This window comes from Periplaneta americana, chromosome 8 (assembly GCF_040183065.1).
Source record: "Periplaneta americana isolate PAMFEO1 chromosome 8, P.americana_PAMFEO1_priV1, whole genome shotgun sequence".
Taxonomy (NCBI): Eukaryota; Metazoa; Arthropoda; class Insecta; order Blattodea; family Blattidae; genus Periplaneta; species Periplaneta americana.
In genome coordinates this window covers 130,895,967-130,921,190 of record NC_091124.1, presented here as the reverse complement: position 1 = coordinate 130,921,190, position 25,224 = coordinate 130,895,967, and the positions used below count along the sequence as shown (strand labels likewise).

General features: G+C 38.9%; 1 protein-coding gene across 7 annotated transcripts in view; it reads left to right on the top strand.

Annotated features, from left to right (window-relative positions):
• Positions 1-25,224, top strand: part of LOC138705045 (oxysterol-binding protein-related protein 2) — a 692,509-nt gene that overhangs the window by 6,690 nt on the left and 660,595 nt on the right. For all 7 annotated transcript variants that reach the window (XR_011333553.1, XM_069833613.1, XM_069833610.1 and 4 more), the window contains exons 3-4: positions 10,421-10,618; positions 14,102-14,246. Coding sequence is in view for 6 of the 7 variants with exons in the window: in XM_069833613.1 (XP_069689714.1) it covers positions 10,421-10,618; positions 14,102-14,246 (343 nt within the window). In the remaining variant the exon portion in view is untranslated. The remainder of the gene's footprint in view (positions 1-10,420; positions 10,619-14,101; positions 14,247-25,224) is intronic.

Below are 25,224 nucleotides of genomic sequence, written 5' to 3'. Positions count from 1 at the left end.
TCTGATCTGATAGCACGTGTTAAGTATGTAGTGTTAAGTTGTGCTGAACACCAAAAAGCATTTTTAATTATAGTCTACAGTAAGTAGTTTCAGAAAAAATGCAGTGGAAATAAACCAGTTAATAAATGCTGATTTTTCTACTGTCCCATATGTAACAGGTGTTAATTTTTTTGTCTTGCATTGAAATGAGATTTTGGATTCCTGACTGATATAATGTGAGGAAAAGCATTCTGTTGAATTATATGCAAGACTGTATTTTTAAAAGCTGTAAATTATATTCCAGCTCAATAAAATGTATTACAAAATGTCCCGTATGAAACACAAAAATACTGTGGCTTTATCCTTCTATGACATGTAGAGAAACCAATAGACCTGTATGCTGTGACAGAAGTTTGGGTTTATGTTACTTTGAGATAGCTACACGATTTCAGAAGAGAATCGTGATGTCAGGATGATATTATTAATTTATAGTTTTATTTTCCTCTGTAGGAGGAAGTGGAGGAAGAATGAGAAATATATAGGCTACTGTAGCCTATTTTCTTTTCTTTATTTCTTTATTTATTTTCTCCATTTTTCTTTACTTGTTTATTTCTAGTTATCTATTTCATTAAATGTTCAGCACATCACTGCCATATTGTGTTTTCGGTTAAGGAAGAATACTTGCCTTTTACAAAAACACTCATAAAAATTTCGAGTGTTAGCAGAAAATAGGGAAGATTGGAGAATGCTGGGTTTGCAGTGAAAGATCTATCTTTGGGTAGAAAACTGTTAATGAATGAATCATAAATGACGAGTACTTTCACTGGACTAAAGATTCAACACTAGTACAGGATTGTTACAAAGTGGCAGTGGTGAGTGTTTTTGTGTGAAAGACGAATATTTTCCTTGGGCCAAAAATACAATGTGGCAGTGATGTGCTGAACATTTACCACTATTTCTACTAGGCCTATATTTTACAATACAACATTTTAATGAGCTGATTTGAACCATTTTCTTGAAGGACACCATGTTTTTAAGAGTTGGCGGTTGTACTGTCCTTTCTCAACCCCCTATATGAAAGGAGGACCATACCTGTCTTTGGTCAGCGGGTCCTTTGGACCTAGCTGGGAGGGCTTACTTGAGTCCACCGACCATTCCCACCTCTGCCTTCTGTGGGACGCATCTCTATGCCATGACAGGCTAGCATAGATAATTACCTGTTGGTCCGCAGGAGCTCTTTTAACCATGAAAAATTAAGCAGGCTTCCAAATTGGGATAAATGGAGTAAATACAAAGATTCTAAATTTACATTGAGGACCCAAAATGGATACCTACAAAAGGTAGAAAAGCTTAAGCAAATTCTAGAAATATCAAGTGAAAAGGAAAACTTGATGTCTCGATATAATCCACTTAATAACTTCAAAGTAGATTGCTGCCTTGATCTTGATGAAGTCTTCAACAAAAAAGATATAAATCCAGAAATAGCAAAAGCCATTACCCTACAAACAATTAATAGAAAATATCCACAAAAGGACTGGTTGTACATTTACACTGATGGATCTCTCATGGATCAAAATGAAGGAGGTGGAGCAGGAGCTACTTGCCAATACTTTTCTCTTTATAAAAATGTTGGCAAGTACACAACAAATTTTGATGGCGAAGTTGAAGCCATTTATATATCACTTCAAAATGTATTTGTTTGGCTAAACCAGTGCAAAAACATAGTCATCCTGTCTGACTCCAAAGCTGCAATCCAGTCCATCAGCTCAACTACATCCCCTAAAATGGAAAAAGTAAAAGAAATTCATTGCATGGTAAAACAAATTCAAATGCTAAATAAATAAGTGGTCTTCCAATGGATCCCAGCCCACTGCGGACTGAACAGTAACGAGAAAGCAGATATGTTAGCAAAGAAAGGAACTTATATCAACTTAAAAACAAATTTCAAGTTCCCATATGAATCAATAAAGCGAGTCATAAAAAGAATAAGTTACAGCGAACAGGCAAAACATCAAAATTCAAAATAGAAAGAATCATTCAAAGATCCAAAACAAATTCCTGATCTACCTCGAAAATCTGCCGTGGCCATGTTTAGATTGATTACTGGTCATGATTGCCTCAGTAAACACCTCCATTATATTGGAATACTGATTTCACCTAAATGCTTACTGTGCACCAGAGAAGAGGACATGGAGATGGAGCACTTGGCTAATTGTGAAACTCTTAGGACATTTGTGGACCTTCCATCAAAATATTGGGAAGTAAGAAGGATGATGACTTCATTGTTAAATCCAGAGCATTAGATACACATACGCACACGCACACACACACACACGTCAAAGGGGCATTTGACGCAGCCTGGTGGCCCAGCATCCTTAAACAACTAAGAGAACTTCAATGCCCTAAAAATCTGTATAGTCTATCAGCCAGCTACTTTAGCAACAGAAGAGCAATTTTTTCAATTAACAACTACACAACAGAAAGAGAAGTTCAAAAAGGTTGCCCACAAGGATCATGTTGCGGCCCTGGATATTGGAATATCATGTTCAACTCACTCCTAAATCTGGACTTCAGCAGCCGAACCAAAGCCATAGCCTTCGCAGATGATCTAATCATTCTCACAAGGGGAAAGTTCAAACTAGAAGCAGAACAATCTGCAAACCAAGAAATCAAGAAGATCGAGAACTGGGCAACCAAAAACAAAATAGAATTTAACGCCAAAAAATCTAAGACTCTCTTCATAACAAGGAAAAGGAACGAGGACAGAAATGTCAGCATTTACTTGAACCATAAAAGGCTGGCTCAAACTGAGGAAATTAAATATTTAGGAATATATCTGGACACCAAATTCAACTTCACTACTCATATAGATCATGTCGCAGAAAACTCGCTGACTTTGATAAACAGACTGGCAAGAACAGCTAAGCTACAATGGGGCTTAGGTCACAAATCGCTCAAGACAATTTATGAAGGAGCCATTGTGCCTATATTAACTTACGGTGCACCAGTGTGGGCGGAAGCCATTAAGAAAAATAAGAACCTCACGAAATTCAAGAGGATACAACGGCTAATCAACATCAAAATAGCCAAAGCCTACCGGACTATTTCTTATGAAGCCTCCTGCATACTAGCTGGCGTACCCCCCATAGCCATAACAATAGAAGCAAAAGTACAAACTTACCTGGCAACAAGAGTCGACAACGCGGAATACGATTCCCCACTGGAACCTAAATACTGGCGACATCCTGCACAATCACTAGCCATTCACGAAGTGGAACAAGGAGCCCTATATCCAACCGAAGTGTATACCGATGGTAGCAAGACCGGAGAAAATGTAGGAGCAGCCGGAATTATATTCGAGAACAGGAACCCAACACAACAACTAAAATACAAATTACACAAAAACTGTACAAACAACCAAGCTGAACAAATTGCAGTCTTAAAGGTACTAGAAACGCTCCAAGGAATCCAAGACCGATCAGACGAAGAGAAGCTTGTCGCCATATACTCTGATAGCAAGATAACATTAGACCTACTGAGTAACAAATCCAAACGGAGCAGAGTAATTGAGAGAATAAAAACAAAAATTATAGAATTAACACAATCCAAGTGGATAATACACTTCGGTTGGGTCAAAGGACATTCCGGTATATTGGGCAACGAACTAGCAGACAGATTGGCGAAAGCAGCGGCGTTAGAGGATAGGGAAGTCGTCTACAACAAAACACCAAGAGAAGTTATTCTGACACGAGAGAAGGAGAGGGGGCTCGACATGTGGCAGCAACAATGGTCCAATTCGACGAAAGGAAGGATAAGCAAAGCCTTTTTTCCCTCAGTCAAGAGGAGGTTGAGCCGAAAGGTGCCCATTTCCCCAGAATTCACAGCAATGACAACAGGACACGGAAAGCTGAGGGCATATCTCCACAGATTTAGAATAATAGAGTCTCCCATATGCCCATGTGGACAGCAGCAACAAACAGTCAATCACGTAATATTTGATTGTAACATATGCACCAGACAAAGGAACGATATGATAAGAAAAATCCAAGAAGCAGGAGGCAAGTGGCCAACAACGTGCGAAGCACTGACCTCCAACTACCTCCAAATATTTTCGACCTTCGTCTGCGATATAGACTTCACAATTCTGTGAAACATCAAACTTGACAGTGAAACTGAAAAACTTGTAAATAGGATAGTGAAAGCGAAGTCTTGATAATATTTAATTATAATTTAGTGTGTTTCTATTCTTATGTGGGGTTTGGTAATTTGTAAATATATTTTAAGACATATTCTAATTGTATGTGTAATTTGTAAAACTGTTACTGTGGAACTATGTCCATGTCCTTAATGTCTCTTGATCTATCTATGTAACTTACTGGTATATTATCTTTATCCTTTGGTTGTTTATTGCTTATTGAATTGAAATCTGTAACTAGGAAAATGTAGGAGTGATATATACTTAAATTCTTGCTGCTGATGTAATTTAAAATTGTAACTAGGGAAACACAGGGTCTTATAATCTTCAATTAATAATGCTAATGTAATTTGAAAGTTTGTAAGTAGGAAGGTGCAAGAATTCAGAATTTGGAATGGTACTTAACTATAATTTATTCTCATCGCATATCTTATCACAAAGATATTTATTGATTACGCAACTGGCAAATTTGCAATCTTAAAAATGTAATTATCTAGAAATGTCAAAACATGTAATATTACCTATGCAATGGGGCATGTTGAAATATATACTGTAAAAAAAAACCGCACGCGCGCGCGCGCGCGCGCGCGCACACACACACACACACACACACACACACACACACACACACACACACACACACACACACACACACACACACACACACACACACACACACACACACACACACACACACACACACACACACACACACACACACACACACACACACACACACACACACACACACACACACACACACACACACACACACACACACACACACACACACACACACACACACACACACACACACACACACACACACACACACACACACACACACACACACACACACACACACACACACACACACACACACACACACACACACACACACACACACACACACACACACACACACACACACACACACACACACACACACACACACACACACACACACACACACACACACACACACACACACACACACACACACACACACACACACACACACACACACACACACACACACACACACACACACACACACACACACACACACACACACACACACACACACACACACACACACACACACACACACACACACACACACACACACACACACACACACACACACACACACACACACACACACACACACACACACACACACACACACACACACACACACACACACACACACACACACACACACACACACACACACACACACACACACACACACACACACACACACACACACACACACACACACACACACACACACACACACACACACACACACACACACACACACACACACACACACACACACACACACACACACACACACACACACACACACACACACACACACACACACACACACACACACACACACACACACACACACACACACACACACACACACACACACACACACACACACACACACACACACACACACACACACACACACACACACACACACACACACACACACACACACACACACACACACACACACACACACACACACACACACACACACACACACACACACACACACACACACACACACACACACACACACACACACACACACACACACACACACACACACACACACACACACACACACACACACACACACACACACACACACACACACACACACACACACACACACACACACACACACACACACACACACACACACACACACACACACACACACACACACACACACACACACACACACACACACACACACACACACACACACACACACACACACACACACACACACACACACACACACACACACACACACACACACACACACACACACACACACACACACACACACACACACACACACACACACACACACACACACACACACACACACACACACACACACACACACACACACACACACACACACACACACACACACACACACCACCCCCCCCTCTCTCCCTTCCCCATCCCCATCTCCCCCTCCCTCTCTCTCTCTCTCTGGTACATTGTACAGCTGTCAAAAGAAAAAGTAACTGCTCTCTAGAAACAAAGTTCCCATCCAGTATCTCCGCTATAGTTTGGAGACAGGCAATGTTACATGTTGTGGGATCATGTTGCCTGATATCTACAGTTATAATTAAAGTATTTTCCGTCTTATTGTTGTAGTGTAATGATAGCATTTCAGGCTGGTATTCGTGACGTCGTGCATTCAAGCACAACCTAGTGCTTTTTATGTTTTTTTGTTTTTAAGAGAGAGAGAAAATATAATTGATCCTGTCTTTTTATGACTGTTTTAGTAATTAACATCAGGTTCATGAATGTATTATACCATGTCTTTATCATTATTTATTATGACATTATGGTTGGAAATGGAAAGAAAGAAAGATTGTATTCTCAGCAAAACTATATTTCGTGGCATAAACAAAACAAACTTACTGGCTTCTGCCTTAGAAAATTCACATAATTAAGAGTTAAAAAAACAAGACAAAAAGCCACGATTCAATATTTAGTCCATCTTCCTCCCATCTCGATCACATCTTACAGTCAAGTGAGCATGGAATCGACTAATCTTTTCAGTTCTCACCCTCGGCATACCAGGCATTCTGGACGAGTTTTCACAAATCATCAGATGTCTTGGAAGGGGATTGGGCTAATTTTTCCACATATGCTTCTTTACTTGCACACCCGTAGCTCAGTCAGAAGAACATTGGAATTTAGATGTCAGTGCCTCAGGTTCAAATCCTCGTCACTCCTTTTCATTTTATTGTGTTACAGGACAGTATCATGTAATAATATAAGAAGAAAAAACTAACACTAGTATTATGCAACTGTATTGTTTCAAATCTAACATTAAATTAATATTACTTACATCACTAAAGAATGATCCCTAACAGAATATAAATGATAACTTGAATATAATTTATATCACTAAAGAACGATAACAGAATACAAATGATAACTTGAATATTATTTATATCGCTAAAGAAAGATAACAATATAAATGATAACCTGAATATTATTTATATTGATAACGACAACAGAATACAAATGATAACTTGAATATTATTTATTTCGCCAATGCACGATAACAAAATAAAATGATAATTTAAATATTATTTAAAATGCTAAAGAATGATAACAGAATATCAATGATAACTTTAATATTATTTGTCACTAAAGAATGATAACAGAATAAAATGGTAACTTGAATATTATTTATAATGCTAAAGAATAACAGAGGATAAAATCTAACTTGAATATTATTTATATCATTAAAAAACGATAACAGAATATAAATTATAACTTGAATATTATTTGTATCATTAAAGAATGATAACAGAATATAAATGATAACTTGAATTATATATATATATATATATATATATATATATATATATATATACACAGGATATTTAAAAAATACGGGGCATAATTTCAGGTATGTATTTCCCACATGTAGACAATCAAAATAGTTCATTACAACATGTGTCCGGAAATGCTTCATTTCCGAGTTATAGCCTTCACAACATTGAAATTCACCGGAACGTTTTTCTTTCCGCAGGTCGTTGTCATTGTGAAACTTGGACTCTCACTCTGAGAGAGGAACATAGGTTCAGGATGTTTGAGAATAAGGTGCTTAGGAAAATATTTGGGGCTAAGCGGGATGAAGTTACAGGAGAATGGAGAAAGTTACACAACACAGAACTGCACGCATTGTATTCTTCACCTGACATAATTAGGAACATTAAATCCAGACGTTTGAGATGGGCAGGGCATGTAGCACGTATGGGCGAATCCAGAAATGCATATAGAGTGTTAGTTGGGAGACTGGAGGGAAAAAGACCTTTAGGGAGGCCGAGACGTAGATGGGAGGATAATATTAAAATGGATTTGAGGGAGGTGGGGTATGATGATAGAGACTGGATTAATCTTGCACAGGATAGGGACCGATGGCGGGCTTATGTGAGGGCGGCAATGAACCTTCGGGTTCCTTAAAAGCCATTTGTAAGTAAGTAAGGTCGTTGTCATTACAGAAGATGTTCAAAATGTCCACCTCCTGCTTGAATACACACCTCACATCGATGTCTCATTGACCTGCGAACACGATCCCAAACTCCAGGAGTATTGCGTATGTCCTCAGAACATGCCACAATTCGATTCCGAAGGGATTCCAAATCAGGCACCGGAGACGAATAAACCAATGATTTTAAATGGCCCCACAAGTAGAAATCGAGAGGGTTCAGATCAGGTGAGCGTGGAGGTCAAGCAATTAGGCCACCTCTACCTATCCATCGATCAGGAAACCTTCGATCCAAGTACCGGCGAGCCGTACGACTGAAGTGTGCAGGAGCGCCATCATGCAAGAAGTGAATGTGTTGATGATTGATCAGTGGAGTGTCTTCTAAAACATGAGGTATGGTGTTTTCCAGGAAGTTTGTGTAAGCCTGCCCCGTAAGTCTGTTTACAAGTACATGGGGTCCAACTAATCGATCACCAATGATACCGGCCCACATGTTGAGGAAGAACCGCACCTAGTGATGAGATGGAACAGTTGCACGTGGGTTTTCATACTCCCATACATGCTGATTTTGGAAATTTGTTATGCCATCTCGTGTGAACTGTGCTTCATCTGTAAATAATACTAAGGCAGGAAAGTTCGGATTTACACCACACTGCTGCAAGAACCACTGACAGAACCTAACTCGTGTAGGGTAATCTGCTGGTGACAGGGCCTGTACACGTTGCAAATGATAAGGATACAATTGATACTCTTTCAACAGTCTCCAGACAGTTGTATGAGGAACATTGACTTGCAACGCTATCCTTCGTGTGCTGATAGGAGTCATGTTCACAGCCTCCAGAATCTCCTCCTGTACTTCTGGAGTTGTAGATTTTGGTCGTCCCCTTCCCAAGCCAGGAGAGTTAAATTTTCCATACTCTCACAGACGGTAATGGAGACGTACAAATGTCTTCCGATCTGGACATTGTCGCTGTGGGTACCTCTCCTGGTACAAACGACGAGCCAGCGCAGCATTGCCGTCCGCCTTACCGTACATGAAGTGTATCTCTGCCCGCTCTTGATTTGAATACATGTCGCACAGTCTAACGCCTACACAACACTGAATGTAACCTTCGCCTCGGAATGAACTGTCAGAGTGCCCTCTTAATGTCTCCTTTGACGGCAACGACCTGCGGAAAGAAAAACGTTCCGGTGAATTTCAATGTTGTGAAGGCCATAACTCGGAAATAAAGTATTTCCGGACACATGTTGTAATGAACTATTTTGATTGTCTACATGTGGGAAATACATACCTGAAATTATGCCCCGTATTTTTGAAACGCCCTGTATATATATTGCTAAAGAATAATAACAGAATAAAATGATAACTTGAATATTATTTGTAATGCTAAAGAACGATAACAGGGTATAAATGGTAACTTGAATATTATTTATATCATTAAAGAATGATAACAGAATATAAATGATAACTTGAATATTATTTATAACACTAAAGAATGAGTCCATACCTGTGGAGTAACGGTCAGCGGGTCTGGCCGCGAAACCAGGTGGCCCGAGTTCGAATCCCAGTCGGGGCAAGTTACCTGGTTGAGGTTTTTTCTGGGGTTTTCCCTCAACCTAATACGAGCTGGGTAACTTTCGGTGCTGGACCTTGGACTCATTTCACTGACATTATCACCTTCATTTCATTCAGATGCTAAATAACATAGATAAAGTGTCGTAAAATATGCCCAATAAAAAAAAAACAACTAAAAATGATAACAGAATGTAAATAACTTGAATATTTTTATATCGCTAATAAAATGATAACTGAAAACAAATGATAACTTAAATATTATTTATATCACTAACAGAAGATAACAAAATAAAATGATAATGTGAATATTATTTATATCACTAACAAATGGTAACAAAATAAAATGATAACTGGAATATTATTTGTAACGCTAAAGAATGATAACAGAATATAAATTATAACTTTAATATTATTTATATCGTTAAAGAATGATAACAGAATACAAATGATAACTTGAATATTATTTATATCACTAACAAACGATAACAAAACTTGAACAAGACTTGAACTCACAATCTTCGAATCATTAAGCGAGCTGTCCAGAAGACATTGTTTTGAAAGAATTGGTACATATCTGAGTCATTAATATTGTTACTTATTTTTGTAATGGTTCTAGGATTTGGTGCTATTGTTACTTCAACATAATGCAGATGTAAATGTCATAAATGGTGAGGGACAAACACCACGCGATGTTGCCAAGCTTGAAGATGTATCCAAGCTTCTTCATGCAGCTGAACAGACAGAAGCGCGTCAGAAAGAAGAACGTTTGTTAGCTGCTGCCCGTGAGGGTGACCTTGACATCTTGAAAATGCTGGTAAGTGGTACTTGTGAATATATAGAACAAGCAAATTTGAGACTAGGAGCTAGTGTGTATAAAAAGTTGATTGAAATGTAGCCATTTAATTTACATTCAAGTGAAATTTTTGCATAATTTCCAGGCAATTTACTTTTACAATATACATTTTCACTACAGAGATTTGTAACTCATTGTTACTTCTAGATTAATAAACAATTTTTAGAAACCAAGAAAAAAAAAATTTTTTTTGTCAAGGCTAATGTATATTTTTAAATTGAGATGCAATTTGTGCAAAAAAATTTGGTTTCTGTGATATCTTGTAAAATTCTTAATATTTTTAATGTTTATTTATTTATTTATTTATTTTTTTCAATTTTATCCATAATGAGTGTGTAAACAAAATCCTGCTCTTTTCATTTGAATATATAAGAATTTTTTTTGCTCTGAATTGTAAAATTGAATTTTTTTTTACATAAAGAATTATTAATGAAAAAAAAACTTGGATATGACTCAGTTAAGAGAGAAGTATTATATGATATTCTTATTGAATTTGGTATTCCCAAGAAACTAGTTTGATTAATTAAAATTTTTTTTTTTCAATCCAATGCCACCAGGTTGTCTTTCGACATTTCTGGTCTTCTCTCCTGGCCCACTTCTGAGGTCGGGGTGCCTAGAAGGTGGAGTTACATTACCCCGATGATGTGATAGGATGATTATGATAATGTGGTGCCAGGAGAGGTCTTAAATCTAAACTTAACCTGAATTCCAGACCATGGACGAATACAGGAATAATGCCCTTTAAGGAAAAATTCCTGTGCTCTAACCGGGAATCGAACCCGGGACTTCATGAACTATAGGCAGAAGCTCTGACCACTAGACCATGAGGCTGGTCGATTAATTAAAATGTGTCTCAGTGAAATGTACGGCAGTTCCAATTCACTGCGAGCTAAAGCAAGGAGATGCACTATCACCTTTACTTTTTAACTTCGCTCTAGAATATGCTATTAGGAAAGTTCAGGATAACAGACAGGGTTTGGAATAGAACGGGTTACATCAGCTTCTTGTCTATGTGGATGACGTGAATATGTTAGGAGAAAATCCATAAACAATTAGGGGAAACACGGAAATTTTACTGGAAGCAAGTAAAGCGATCGGTTTGGAAGTAAATCCTGAAAAGACAAAGTATATGATTATGTCTCGTGTCCAGAATATTGTACAAAATGAAAATATAAAAATTGGAGGTTTATCCTTCGAAGAGGTGGAAAAATTAAAATATCTTGGAGCAAGAGTAACAAATATAACTGACACTCTGGCAGAAATTAAACGCATAATAAATATGGGAAATGCCTGTTATTATTCGGTTGAAAAGCTTTTATCATCTAGTCTGCTGTCAAAAAATCTAAAAGGTAGAATTTATAAAACAGTTATATTACCAGTTGTTCTGTATTGTTGTGAAACTTGGACTCTGACTTTGAGAGAGGAACATAGATTAAGGGTGTTTGAGAATAAGATTCTTAGGAAAATATTTGGGGCTAAGAGGGATGAAGTTACAGGAGAGTGGAGAAAGTTACACAACGCAGAAATGCACATATTTTTTCTTCACCTGACATAATTAGGAACATTAAATCCAGACGTTTGAGATGGGCAGGGCATGTAACACGTATGGGCAAATCCAGAAATGCATATAGAGTGTTAGTTGGGAGACTGGATGGAAATAGACCTTTGGGGAGGTCGAGACGTAGATGGGAGGATAATATTAAAATGGATTTGAGGGAGGTGGAATATGATGATAGAGAGTGTATTAATCTTGCACAGATATGGACCGATGGCAGGCTTATGTGAGGGCGGCAATGAACCTTCGGGTTCCTTAAAAGCCATTTGTAAGTAAATAAGTATGTTAAAACAGTACTAAAGCCAAGGTATGTTCTCCAGTATAAAATACACTTGTTTGCAAAGTTTCATAAATTTATCTAAAAAATGTGGAAATTATGAGGGAAACAGCTTTGGAAAATTTAAGTTACAGGAAATGAATGACAAACTTACTGAAGATGAGAAGTTCTGTCCATATTTAAATGGTCAAGTCAGTTGACACAGTCTCACAGTTTAGGTCTTAACCCTAAAAGTATTAGATTCTCTTCAATATTTATTCGTTTGGATACATCACTGCAAAAGAACTGTTATACTTTCAGACTCCAGGGCAGCAATGCAGGTAATAGCATTAACTACTACTCCAAAAACGGAAAAAAATTGAAGAAATTAACATCATGATTAGACAAATTCACTATTTAAATAAAAACATATACTCTTGATGGGTTCCTTCATATTGTGGTATAAATAGAAATGAAAGAGCAAAAAGAGCTCTGCCTTCCTGTGAATGGTGAGGTGCAATTAAGATGAATGCGAACATTGTACCAGTGAGAAGTTTTCATGGGAGATCATTGGACAGTTTCTGTTGCAGATATTGTAACGAAATTGAAACCTTATCCACGTCCTGGAATTCTGCCAACATGGGGAACTTCTGAGAAATATATCGCCATCATAACATCTGAAGGGGACAGGCTCTTAGAAAAAGATTCTTTGAGGTCCATGAACAGAAGAGGTGCATTTCATTGTGTCTGAAGGCGGGGTATTAGAAGAGCAGATATTGTGGCTGTAGACAAGACAAATAGTAAAGGCTTTATACTGGACTCAACTGTTAGATTTGAGATATATGCCATATGAAATCAACAAAGAAAAACAACAAATTTGTGAACCTACTATTCCGTATGTTCGAGGAAAATATCAGGTGGAAGGTGTCTGGGAAGTGCGTAGTTTAATGATCGGAGCAAGGGGTATCATCCTACAAGGCACTAGTATTTTAAAAAGCTTTGGAAACCATGACATCATTTCTAAAATAGTCACTTCAACCATTAAAGGATTTGTGACAGTCCTCAGAAACTATTTATACGAAATATTATAGTTTCTCTTTTTCTTAGTTTGCATTTGTAAAAGTATGTATAATTTGTCTGAATTCTAAAATTCTTGTTTTCTGTTCACGTAAACTTCTTCAGTTACTTATTGCAATCACTAGAGTCCTGCATTTGGTTACCTAAAGCCTCCAAGTGACCTCCAACAGCGTAAGTATATATGGAGTATAGATCGGTGGCATCCGACCCTACTACACACTTCAGGTCTGCTGTTCATTGAACACATGAAAACAAAATAAAGCTTGGCGCTTGAATCTCTATGCTCTTATAGAAGAATTTCGTAGCCAGCTCTAGTGTCCTGCAATGTTCGAATGTGAGAGAGGCAGCCAAGACATTATGGTTGAAGCATGAAGGGGTGGGAGTGCAGGACAAAGAATATTTTTGTAATAAGGTGAAACAAATATGACAGGCCTCCTTCTGCAGAGTGAACATCGGCAAATATAGAACTTTGCCATACTCGACACCTGCTATTTAAAAAAAACTGAAATAGAGGCATATGACATATGTTTATGTTCAACATTTTTATTTTGTGCAGTTGAAAGAGCAACATCCTCCTAACATCAATTGTGTGGATGCTCAAGGCAACTCAAGTTTACATTGTGCTGCATATCGTGGTCATAAGGAAGCAGCTGTGTTGCTGTTACAGAATGGTATTGATACTGGTGTCAGAAACATGAGAGGTAAATGCTTTCTTGTCTCACTTGCATGCTTCCATGCTATGCATGTTTATGTAAAAAAACATACTGTATACTCTCTTGCATTATTTTAGCCATAATTTGAAATAAAAAATTGTGGGATAAATAATAGGTGGCTTTTCCTATATTTCAGCAGTGTGTATTACGAGATTCTATGTTACATTTAAAAGAAAAGGATTTTGTGAATCCATGTCATACGAAATAGTAATGGAACTCTGAGTCTCTATGCACTTCCTAAAAAAATAGCAGAAGAAGTGAAAACTGTGGTAAATCAGTATCTCTAATGATTAAGCCATTCCATTTCTATCTACTTCTTTAAAAATAAGTAGAAAATGAAAGTTGTTATAAATTCGAGGGTGCGCAGACAAAAGGGGATAAGTCACATATCAGCTAAAGTTAAGTTAAATCAACATTTCGATAGAGAAATGTGAGAAGAACATTGTGTAGAATGTGCTGAGTCATAGCTTTGAGAATAAAGATGGAAGAGAATTGTGTGTATGGAGTTAAAAAATTGTTTCAGCGATCCTACATATTTCGTCAAAGTGTTTTTCGCAATTATCTCATGACATAATTTTGGTGACTTATTCACCTTTTGTCCACGCACCCACGAATTCATTAACAATCATACCAAAGACACAGTGATACAAAATAATTTACATTAGCAGGCATCTGCTTAACCAAATTTATATGGCCACTGGCATGGTCTAGGGCAGTGGTTCCCAATCTATTATGTCTTTTGTATCCCTTAATTAGGTTTTGCTGAAACTGTACCCCTAACTCCCTCCACACCATTTTTTTACCATATCACTTAACATAAGATCTAATAAAACGCGTTTGTATATCTTGGTTAATATTCTTGAGTTTAAAATAATAAAAAACAAATTAAGCCTGGATTAATCTTGCTCAGAATAGGGACTGATGGCAGGCTCATGTAAGGGCGGCAATGAAGCTCTGGGTTTTTTAAAAGCCATTAGTAAGTAAATATAATATAATGAAAACTAATAATTCTGATAGTTATTTCATTAACATGAGTTTTATAATTATAATGTTATACTATCAAGTACAAATTTTACAAAATTTTGTAGTAATAGAATAAAAAGATTACAATTATGAAACACATTTAAAATAATTACAGATTTATCCTTACTTGTGTAATCAATGAGAACCTTGAGCCTGTTTTGATGCTTTCAGCTTTTTGAAGTCGAATTCAATCGTTAAGTACAGGCCAGTTACTTTATGGTGACAGCTGCGGCCTGGCGACGCAGTGGTTTGGGCGAGTTCACTGTTTGTTCGAAGGGGTGTTCATTTTAGTCTTCCCCTGGCTACGTTAGCAGTCACATCTCGGGAGCGTTAGTGTGGGCATACAGTCACGCTAAGGACATACTACACCACCACTGTCTTGTGTGTTGCAATTTAGTGTGTTTGTTACTATGTTTCATTTAGTAACTTAAATAGTTGTAATGTTTCTGTTTTGTATTGTTCAGTGTGTAGTATTTTCTGTTTGTGAAAATGCTGCCTGTTAGAAGCAAACTGAAAGGCCGGGTATTGCATTCGCAGCCGCGAGAAGTCGTGAGCAGCGTGTAGCACTTTATGAAGATAGAGTCAGAAGAAAAAACGTAACAAATGTTGGAAAACTTGTAGCAGAGGTTACCCCTGTGCCCGAGAGCAGTGTTAGCCAAATAATAAGGGAGACTAAAGACATTGATTCCTGGACTTCAGCTTCCTTCAGTGCTCCAACATCAACTGTGGACAACTTTAATAAAGCTGTCATAAGACGAACCATACACGAGTTCTATATTTCACAGAAACAGAGGCCCACACTTAAAAAAAAAATTATTGAAATTGAAAGGCTATCGACTTTCAGGGAGGTATCTCGACTTTGAGGGAAGTTAATTTAAAATTAGGATTTCATTGGACTATTGTTCTGAACTGCTGCTCATTGTATTTCCATATTAGTTTACTTCTTTAGTGTTTATTATTGTTCCGAACTGCTGCTTATTGTATTTCCATGTTAGTTTACTTCTGTAGTGTTTTATTATGTTTTATTAGTGACAATTGTTCCGGAGTATGGAGTGAACACAGTGACTGGAGCTCAGAATTATGCAGACGCTGCAACATGCGAGAGAGCAACGTAAGACTTCATTTTTAATATGACTGTATTTCCCTCCCTCCATCTAGAAAACGCTCGCTCCATTTTGGATTGGTCTCTTTTCCACACTCGAACCCTCTCCTCTCTCGCGTTGACGAGCTGTCACCATAAAGTAACTGGACTGTACACAAGCTTGGTTCGGTATGTTTTTTATGTAAAAATACGAGGAGAAAGCTCTCTTTACTAGTTCAGCATTAGTAAATGGTACTAAAAATTGAATTCTCTTTTTACTTAATTCCTCACTGATGCTTGCCCAGAAATTTCCAAGGCTTTTCTTTTTGAAATCGACTTTAATAAAGAATCTGTAGACATTTCAATTAATTGAAGGAGTGAGAATGATATAGTCCTAGCCACACAAACAAAGTTTACAGGAGAGTTGTTAAAGGTTTATAGTCCAATGCTATTATGTGTGGTATCATAATTTCTTCGGCATATACTTACGTCCTTTGTTGAGTAACTTTTATAATATTTTAATAGTAGCTTCCCCATATGTGTAAGAAATGGACTCGCACAAAAAACTATTTTTGTTAAAAGTGTGGCTTTGGACTAAATCATTCTCAACCCTTCAATTGTTTCTTTTCGCAGAGGATAGCTTAGTGGCCTGAAAGTTGTCTTCTTTAAAAGGGTCTTCAGTCCAGTTGTCTTCATTTTCATGTTTAGGGAAATACTGCCTGAAAGAAACGATGAGCCCTTTTAAGTGTGTTACTGTGTTATCTCACCTCTTGAGACAGGTCCAGGCTATTGCCAGACAAGAAGCTGTATAATGTTTCGAAAACTTCATCTTGATTATTTTCAGTGCACGTTTTTCAAAAGCCGAATTTTTTTTATCATGGACTAAGTTCTGTCTCGTACTTTAAATATTGTTATTGAGCTGTTCTGAAAGCCTAAATTGAGTCTATTAATTTCTGAAAAAATGTCAGCTAAGTATGCAAGTTACTGAAGCCATTCCCTGTTGTGAAACTTTGAAGCCAGATGAAAATGGTGATCTTCAAAAAACATTTGCAATTCATGTCTGAGCTCAGTCATGTGAGCTAACTTTTCCTGGAGATAGTGAGTGTGCAAAAGCAATATGGAACGAAGACCACCGATCTCTTCACAAAGTACTTGAAACAATCTGGAGTTCAGTGCGTTGGCTTTGATGAAGTTCACAACTTTTACTGCTTCATTAAGCACTTCATTCAATTTACTCGACAGAAATGTGGACACAAGGTTTTGCCTATGTATACAACAGTGGCTCCTTGTTATGTGGGAAGCCACTTTTCGTACATGTGCACGAAGAACTACATAGCAACCTGACATAGACATTCCTCCATTCGTGAAAACTCCACAGCACTTAGCACAACTTATATCCTTCTCACAGAAATTACCATAAATCACGTTGAATATGTTCCTCTGTAGCTTGCTCTTCAAATTCATAACCATTGAGCTCCCTTGCTGTAACAAGGCATAAGAGCAGCAACATGTAGATGACATGATGCAAGGCAACTAGATGTAATGTCCGACATTACCAGTTATCTTTGGTGAACCCCTGAGTGACCCGGCATGTGGTTTTGGTATCCTAGGTTAGGAACGGCTGGTCTAGAGCACAGGTATCCAAACTGCACTTGTATCACATGGACACTTCCTGAATGTTACGTGTAAAGTTGCAAGATATTGTATAGTAATAATAATAATAATAATAATAATAATAATAATAATATTAATAATAATAATAATAATAATAATAATAATAATATGATTTCAGTAATTCATTAAATAATAGAATTGATTTGTTTTCACAGCAGTGATAATTTTTTATTTTTTTCAAAATATTTAATCTGAAGTAGCTTCTACTAAAATAAATAAAAAATATATAATTGTTAGACAGTTCCTGACAACTGTATGGGGGGGTGGGAGAAGAGTGGAGGAGATTATAGTGGAGTGAAATGTTCAAGATTTTCTCGTTAAAATGTGGTATGTTATATGCTGCGGGTTTGCCATCCCTGTCGTCTAGATGTTAGCTAATGGCATTCATGCTCTGAGGATGTGTTCAGGTAAGGATTTGACTCCTGATTGTATTGATTACTTGAAGGATATTTTTTAAGATATTTCCCAGCTAGGCATCAAGCGCAGTGTTGGGGTAGCTATTTGAACTTATGAGTTTGAATCTCGGTTAGGTTGATTACCTGATTGAGTTTTCCTGATGTTTTCCATCAACTGAAAAGTGAATCCTATAGCAAATCCTCGGACTTTCCTCACCAAAATACCATGTCACGAATCCCTTTGACACTAGATAATCATGCAGTTAAATAACTGATTAAAAAATATAGTATATCTCTTGCATTGTATTAATACTAGAGTGCTTTCAGAATAAGAAGGCATATAAGGCGGAGCTAATTCAAGCTGGTCTATGTCTACTAGGCAATGCTAGTGAGGCAGTGTTGCCTAGTTAAATTGTCGTGAACTCTCGCTGATGCATCAATATTTTAGCATGCAGGCTTTCACGGCCGGTGTCTAGTTGAAACAGAGCTGCCGGGCTAAGATGCCGTGGTCTACTGGTGCTGACGTTACCAGATGTTTCGTCTACTTCTACAGCAGACATCTTCAGTGGTTAGGTATCCTCGGTCGAAGTCTTCTGCTCGGGATACCTGTAGCAACTGATGACATGACTGGTTGCTCGTCCTTATTTATAGCGCCGAGACTTGGTGTTCCGTTGTCGTGGCGGTCCGCGCCCGTCAGATCGTGACCTTGGACTGGCCGTGGCGTTGATTGGTCGCGGCGGCTCGCACCTGCTCGGTCCCGGTGGCCTTGGGCTGGTCGTGGCGCACAGTTGTTGCGGCGGTCCGCGCTCGCTAGAGTGCGGTGGCCTTGGGCTGGTTGTTGTGTTCCAATATTGTGGCGGACAGCACTCGCAGGATTTCGGTTTCCATCCGTCGTACTGTCGCTGTGCACAGGTTTTGTACGAGTCCGTTTCAGGACAGGATGCCAGCAGTTGTTAAGTTTCAGACCCTCTTCTTTACGGTTGAAATTGCTTGGATGTTTATGGATTTCAATCGCTTCCCTGAATAGGCGGGGGAAGTAATTGGACGTGTTACTGAGGATGTCTGTTTCTCGGAACTGTATGTCGTGCCTCCCATCCTGAAACGCATGTTCCGCCACTGCAGATTTATCCAGCTGTCCCAATCTGCAGTTCCGTTCGTGTTCCACTAGTCTAGTTTTGACGCTACGTTGTGTAGTGCCTATGTATACAGCACCGCAGGAGCACGGAATCCTGTATACACCTGCGGCAACCAACTTGTCTCTCTTGTCCTTTACCGATCTCAGCATGTTACGGACTTGTTGGGTCGGCAGGAAAACCGTGTCTACATCGTGCCGTTTTAATATCTTGCCGATCCGGTCTGTGACATTATGATGATACGGGAGGAAGACCGTGCCCTTCTTCTTCTGCTGGACTAGAGTGTGGCTTTGGGATGGCCCGTTCAGATCTCTCCTGGGATGCATGGCCCTCCTAATCTCCGGAGCTGAGTACCCGTTACTGCTTAGCGCAGCTCTTAAGTGGGCCATTTCTTGTCGGAGATATTGTGGTTCTGAGATTTTCCGCGCTCGCTCAATCAGAGTCTTCATCATGGCTCGTTTTTGACCAGGATGATGGTTTGAGCTCTTGTGTAGGTATCTATCGGTGTGGGTGGGTTTCCGATAGACGCTGTGTCCTAGGGTACCGTCCGGTTTCCTGTGGACCAACACATCCAGGAACGGTAACCTTCCGTCTGATTCTAATTCCATCATAAACTGGATCTGTTTGTGGACCCCATTTAGATGGTTGAGAAAATCCCTTAGTGCTGGTTCTCCATGTCTCCACACCACAAATGTGTCGTCCACGTATCTGAACCAGCATTCAGGTCTTCGTGTCGTGGCCTTGAGTGTAGTATCTTCAAAGGACTCCATGTAGAAGTTGGCAACCATCGGGCTAAGAGGGCTGCCCATGGCTACTCCATCTGTCTGTTCATAGAAGTCCCCATTCCATTGAAAATACGTTGTAGTGAGCACCAGTTGGAATAGCGCTACAATGTCCTCTGGGAAGATGTTCTTCAATAGTTCTATGGTTTCTATAATTGGGACTCTGGTAAACAGAGACACCACATCAAAGCTGACCATAATGTCTCCAGGTCGGGTTTTCAGCGTTTGAATCTTCTCAATGAAGTGGCTGGAATCTCTGATGTATGAGGATGTCTTGCCTACTAAGGGTTTCAGTAGGTTGCTCAGGTATTTGGCTAATGCGTACGTTGGTGACCCGATCGCATTGACAATCGGCCTGAGCGGCACATCCTGTTTGTGTATCTTAGGTAGTCCATACAGTCTCGGCGGTAGTGCTTCCGACTTCTTAATCGTACGTTGTATTTCTGTTGGAATCGACGAATTCTTGATTAGGAGGTTGGTCTTCCTTAAGATGACTGAGGTTGGGTCCCGCGCCAGTTTTTTGTATGTAACTGGATCTAACAAGTCTCTTACTTTCTGCATATAATCCTTGCTGCGATCCTTGCTGCGGACAAAGGAAATGCAACGGTAGTCCTGAACACGGAGGATTATATGCACTACTATATACTACACTCAAGGCCACGACACGAAGACCTGAATGCTGGTTCAGATACGTGGACGACACATTTGTGGTGTGGAGACATGGAGAACCAGCACTAAGGGATTTTCTCAACCATCTAAATGGGGTCCACAAACAGATCCAGTTTACGATGGAATTAGAATCAGACGGAAGGTTACCGTTCCTGGATGTGTTGGTCCACAGGAAACCGGACGGTACCCTAGGACACAGCGTCTATCGGAAACCCACCCACACCGATAGATACCTACACAAGAGCTCAAACCATCATCCTGGTCAAAAACGAGCCATGATGAAGACTCTGATTGAGCAAGCGCGGAAAATCTCAGAACCACAATATCTCCGACAAGAAATGGCCCACTTAAGAGCTGCGCTAAGCAGTAACGGGTACTCAGCTCCGGAGATTAGGAGGGCCATGCATCCCAGGAGAGATCTGAACGGGCCATCCCAAAGCCACACTCTAGTCCAGCAGAAGAAGAAGGGCACGGTCTTCCTCCCGTATCATCATAATGTCACGGACCGGATCGGCAAGATATTAAAACGGCACGATGTAGACACGGTTTTCCTGCCGACCCAACAAGTCCGTAACATGCTGAGATCGGTAAAGGACAAGAGAGACAAGTTGGTTGCCGCAGGTGTATACAGGATTCCGTGCTCCTGCGGAGCCGTATACATAGGCACTACACAACATAGCGTCAAAACTAGACTAGTGGAACACGAACGGAACTGCAGATTGGGACAGCTGGATAAATCTGCAGTGGCGGAACATGCGTTTCAGGATGGGAGGCACGACATACAGTTCCGAGAAACAGACATCCTCAGTAACACGTCCAATTACTTCCCCCGCCTATTCAGGGAAGCGATTGAAATCCATAAATATCCAAACAATTTCAACCGTAAAGAAGAGGGTCTGAAACTTAACAACTGCTGGCATCCTGTCCTGAAACGGACTCGTACAAAACCTGTGCACAGTGACGGTACGACGGATGGAAACCGAAATCCTGCGAGTGCTGTCCGCCACGATATTGGAACACAACAACCAGCTCAAGGCCACCGCACTCTAGCGAGCGCGGACCGCCGCAACAACTGTGCGCCACGACCAGCCCAAGGCCACCGGGACCGAGCAGGTGCGAGCCGCCGCGACCAATCAACGCCACGGCCAGTCCAAGGTCACGATCTGACGGGCGCGGACCGCCGCGACAACAGAACACCAAGTCTCGGTGCTATAAATAAGGACGAGCAACCAGTCATGTCATCAGTTGCTACAGGTATCCCGAGCAGAAGACTTCGACCGAGGATACCTAACCACTGAAGATGTCTGCCGTAGAAGTAGACGAAACATCTGGTAACGTCAGCACCAGTAGACCACGGCATCTTAGCCCGGAAGCTCTGTTTCAGCATCAATATTTCTTTCTTGTACACACAATATTTATACCTAGTGCTCTGAAGTCTCTCGCTGTAAATAGAGATAGATTTAGTTTCTTTTCAAATTCAGACGTGGACTGTTTATTGTATATACAGAAGGTCCTATATTGAATAATAATACTTACAGTGTCTCTTGAAAGGATTCAAGTGATCTAGTGTTCTGTCTGTTACATGCAAAAGGAAAGTTCTACACTCATAGGTGAAGGTAGGCTATGGCACTATTTTCAGTTTTCATCGTAATATTATACACAATATAAGAAGAAATATCGCAAAAAGTGTGAGATAATTGGTTAATATTGTAAAATCAACACTCTTGTCCCTTTTGTGATTAATTATAACGAAGATTATTAACAACATGCCCCCTTAAGAACAATGAAACTTTTTAAAATGAAATAATTTAATTACATATCCAGTGGTGATGGGGTAAGATTTACCCCCAAGAATTCAGAGGGGTGAATAGTGTAGTTTTTACATTTCTCAAATGTTGGAGAGCTATATAGTATAGTTTTTACCTTTCTTTGTGGCCAAAATTTCAAGTTTATAACTTTTAATTTATGTTAATGAAATGAAAAAACTTCAAAGTCACTTTACTATAACAAAAATAACAAAATTCGAACCACTGTGGCAATGACACGAAACAAATGTTCTTTTTGTCTGTTGTCCAAAACGTCACAACAATGAATTGAGGAGCAGTGTCAACATTGTGGAAGTCCGGAGCTCAACTTGCTATTTCGTGTTTTGTGTACTCATTAATTGTTAGTGCTCTAATTTAATTAGTCTGTTTTATAATACTAGGTTTCTGTCCTTTATTTATCGATCGAAGTATCATTGATATTAAGTTGTTATTATGAAGAAGTATGCCACTAAATTATTCCAAGATCACAAATTTTTTCAAAAGAAAAAGACAATTGGAAGAGAACAGTAAGAACATACAGTAATATATACACTCTTCACTTTGTTTTCATCAGAGATTACATGATTACAGTCACAATTACTAAGTCTATTTTTTTTAGTAGGTTATTTTACGACGCTTTATCAACATCTTTGGTTATTTAGCGTCTGAATGAGACGAATGTGATAATGCCGGTGAAATGAGTCCGGGGTCCAGCACCGAAAGTTACCCAGCATTTGCTCATATTGGGTTGAGGGAAAACCCCAGAAAAAACCTCAACCAGGTAACTTCCCCCGACCGGGAATCGAACCCGGGCCACCCGGTTTCGCAGCCAGTCGTGCTGACCATTACTCCACAGGTGTGGACTACTAAGTCTATTATATAGTATTATCTACACACAATGCTAACAATTTTTGTGTTTTATGTTGTTTTCTTGTAAGATCTCTACAATGTAGCTAGATAATATATTATCTGAGGTTTCACCACCTAATTCTTTCGTTTCTAATATTTCACTTTAATCCCACTGCTTGGTTTAAAATGTCTAACTAGAATAAAACATAATTTAGTAGTTCCATGATTAGAGCAATCAGAGTAGACAGTCACTCAGTTTACACATTCCAGGTCAGAATGCAAGCACCTCAGATTCAGGTTGAAATACATTTGTCACAATAGCTTGATATTTTGTTCTTGCATACGCATATTGTTGTTTAAAACACTTCTTAATCAATTTAGAAGTGCAGTCAGTGGCTCAAAAAGAATGATTGTATTTCACGGTATGATATGCAAAAGTACCTTCTGTAGCTGCTAAATTACGTTGACTACTATCAAAAACCTTTGTATGAAAAAATGAAGTGATTTGATTACCTAGACCTGATGCTTCGATATCTGCTTCCTTGTGTTTAACTGTTTTTACTTGGTGAACTATGTCACTCTTCCCACTATGAGCAATACTAAATTTAGCACAACACTTGGCACAACAAACATCACTTTCTTTTTCTAAGTCTTGATTAAATATCCATTTTCTCTTTGGCATTTTTATCACAAAACTACTATCAACAATCAACGTCAACAATAAATGCACACAATATTACGATTAAATAATTTATACTCCACATATGATTTTTAATGAATTGAGATCTTCAACCAGACAGAAAGTTAATGCCGCGAAAGGAAATTATTAAGAATGGACATTCTGTGAGATTTCCTGATCTGTTTTTTTTTTTTTTTTTTTTGTACACATGCGCGAGCTTGACATATGATTCCTCTTTCGAATGATAGAGGTCGACAGCTCCAACTCTGCGTCTGTAACCAACCGAGTAGTTCATGAAGTCGCGAAACAGTATTACCTAAGTTCAATGGCTAAATTCCAATCTCAGGGCTGTTCATCTAAGATTATAACCTATAACCAAAAATATATAATTTATTTATTTTTAATGTAATATAAACTAAGACGAATATTGTAAAATATGGTGGTATGTAGAATTTTCAATGATCATTCCATGGTTTCTAAAATATGGGACATTTACGGGATGTGATATAAAATACAAAATAATAATGTGTTTTTTCGGACATGTAAAAAAAAAAAAAAGAGGAAACAAGGCTCTCAAATATAGAACTGTCCCATAAAATATGGAATGAATGGTCACTTTATCCTACTTCCATCAAGTCGTATTTTTTGCTATAATGATACTGAGGCGTGGTCTTCCTCCCTGAGGTACTCGCGGATTGAACTTCCTTCACTTCTTTAATGACCTCTAGAATTTGAACATTTACCCCTGGCATCTTCAAAGAGTGTTGACGCCTGGAAATCGTCGATTCCATAATTAACACACTTCGTTCTAGGAGAATGAATGTTAACAAAGGAAAATATACAGTAAGTTTCAATTTAAAGTTTATAGTTTTCATT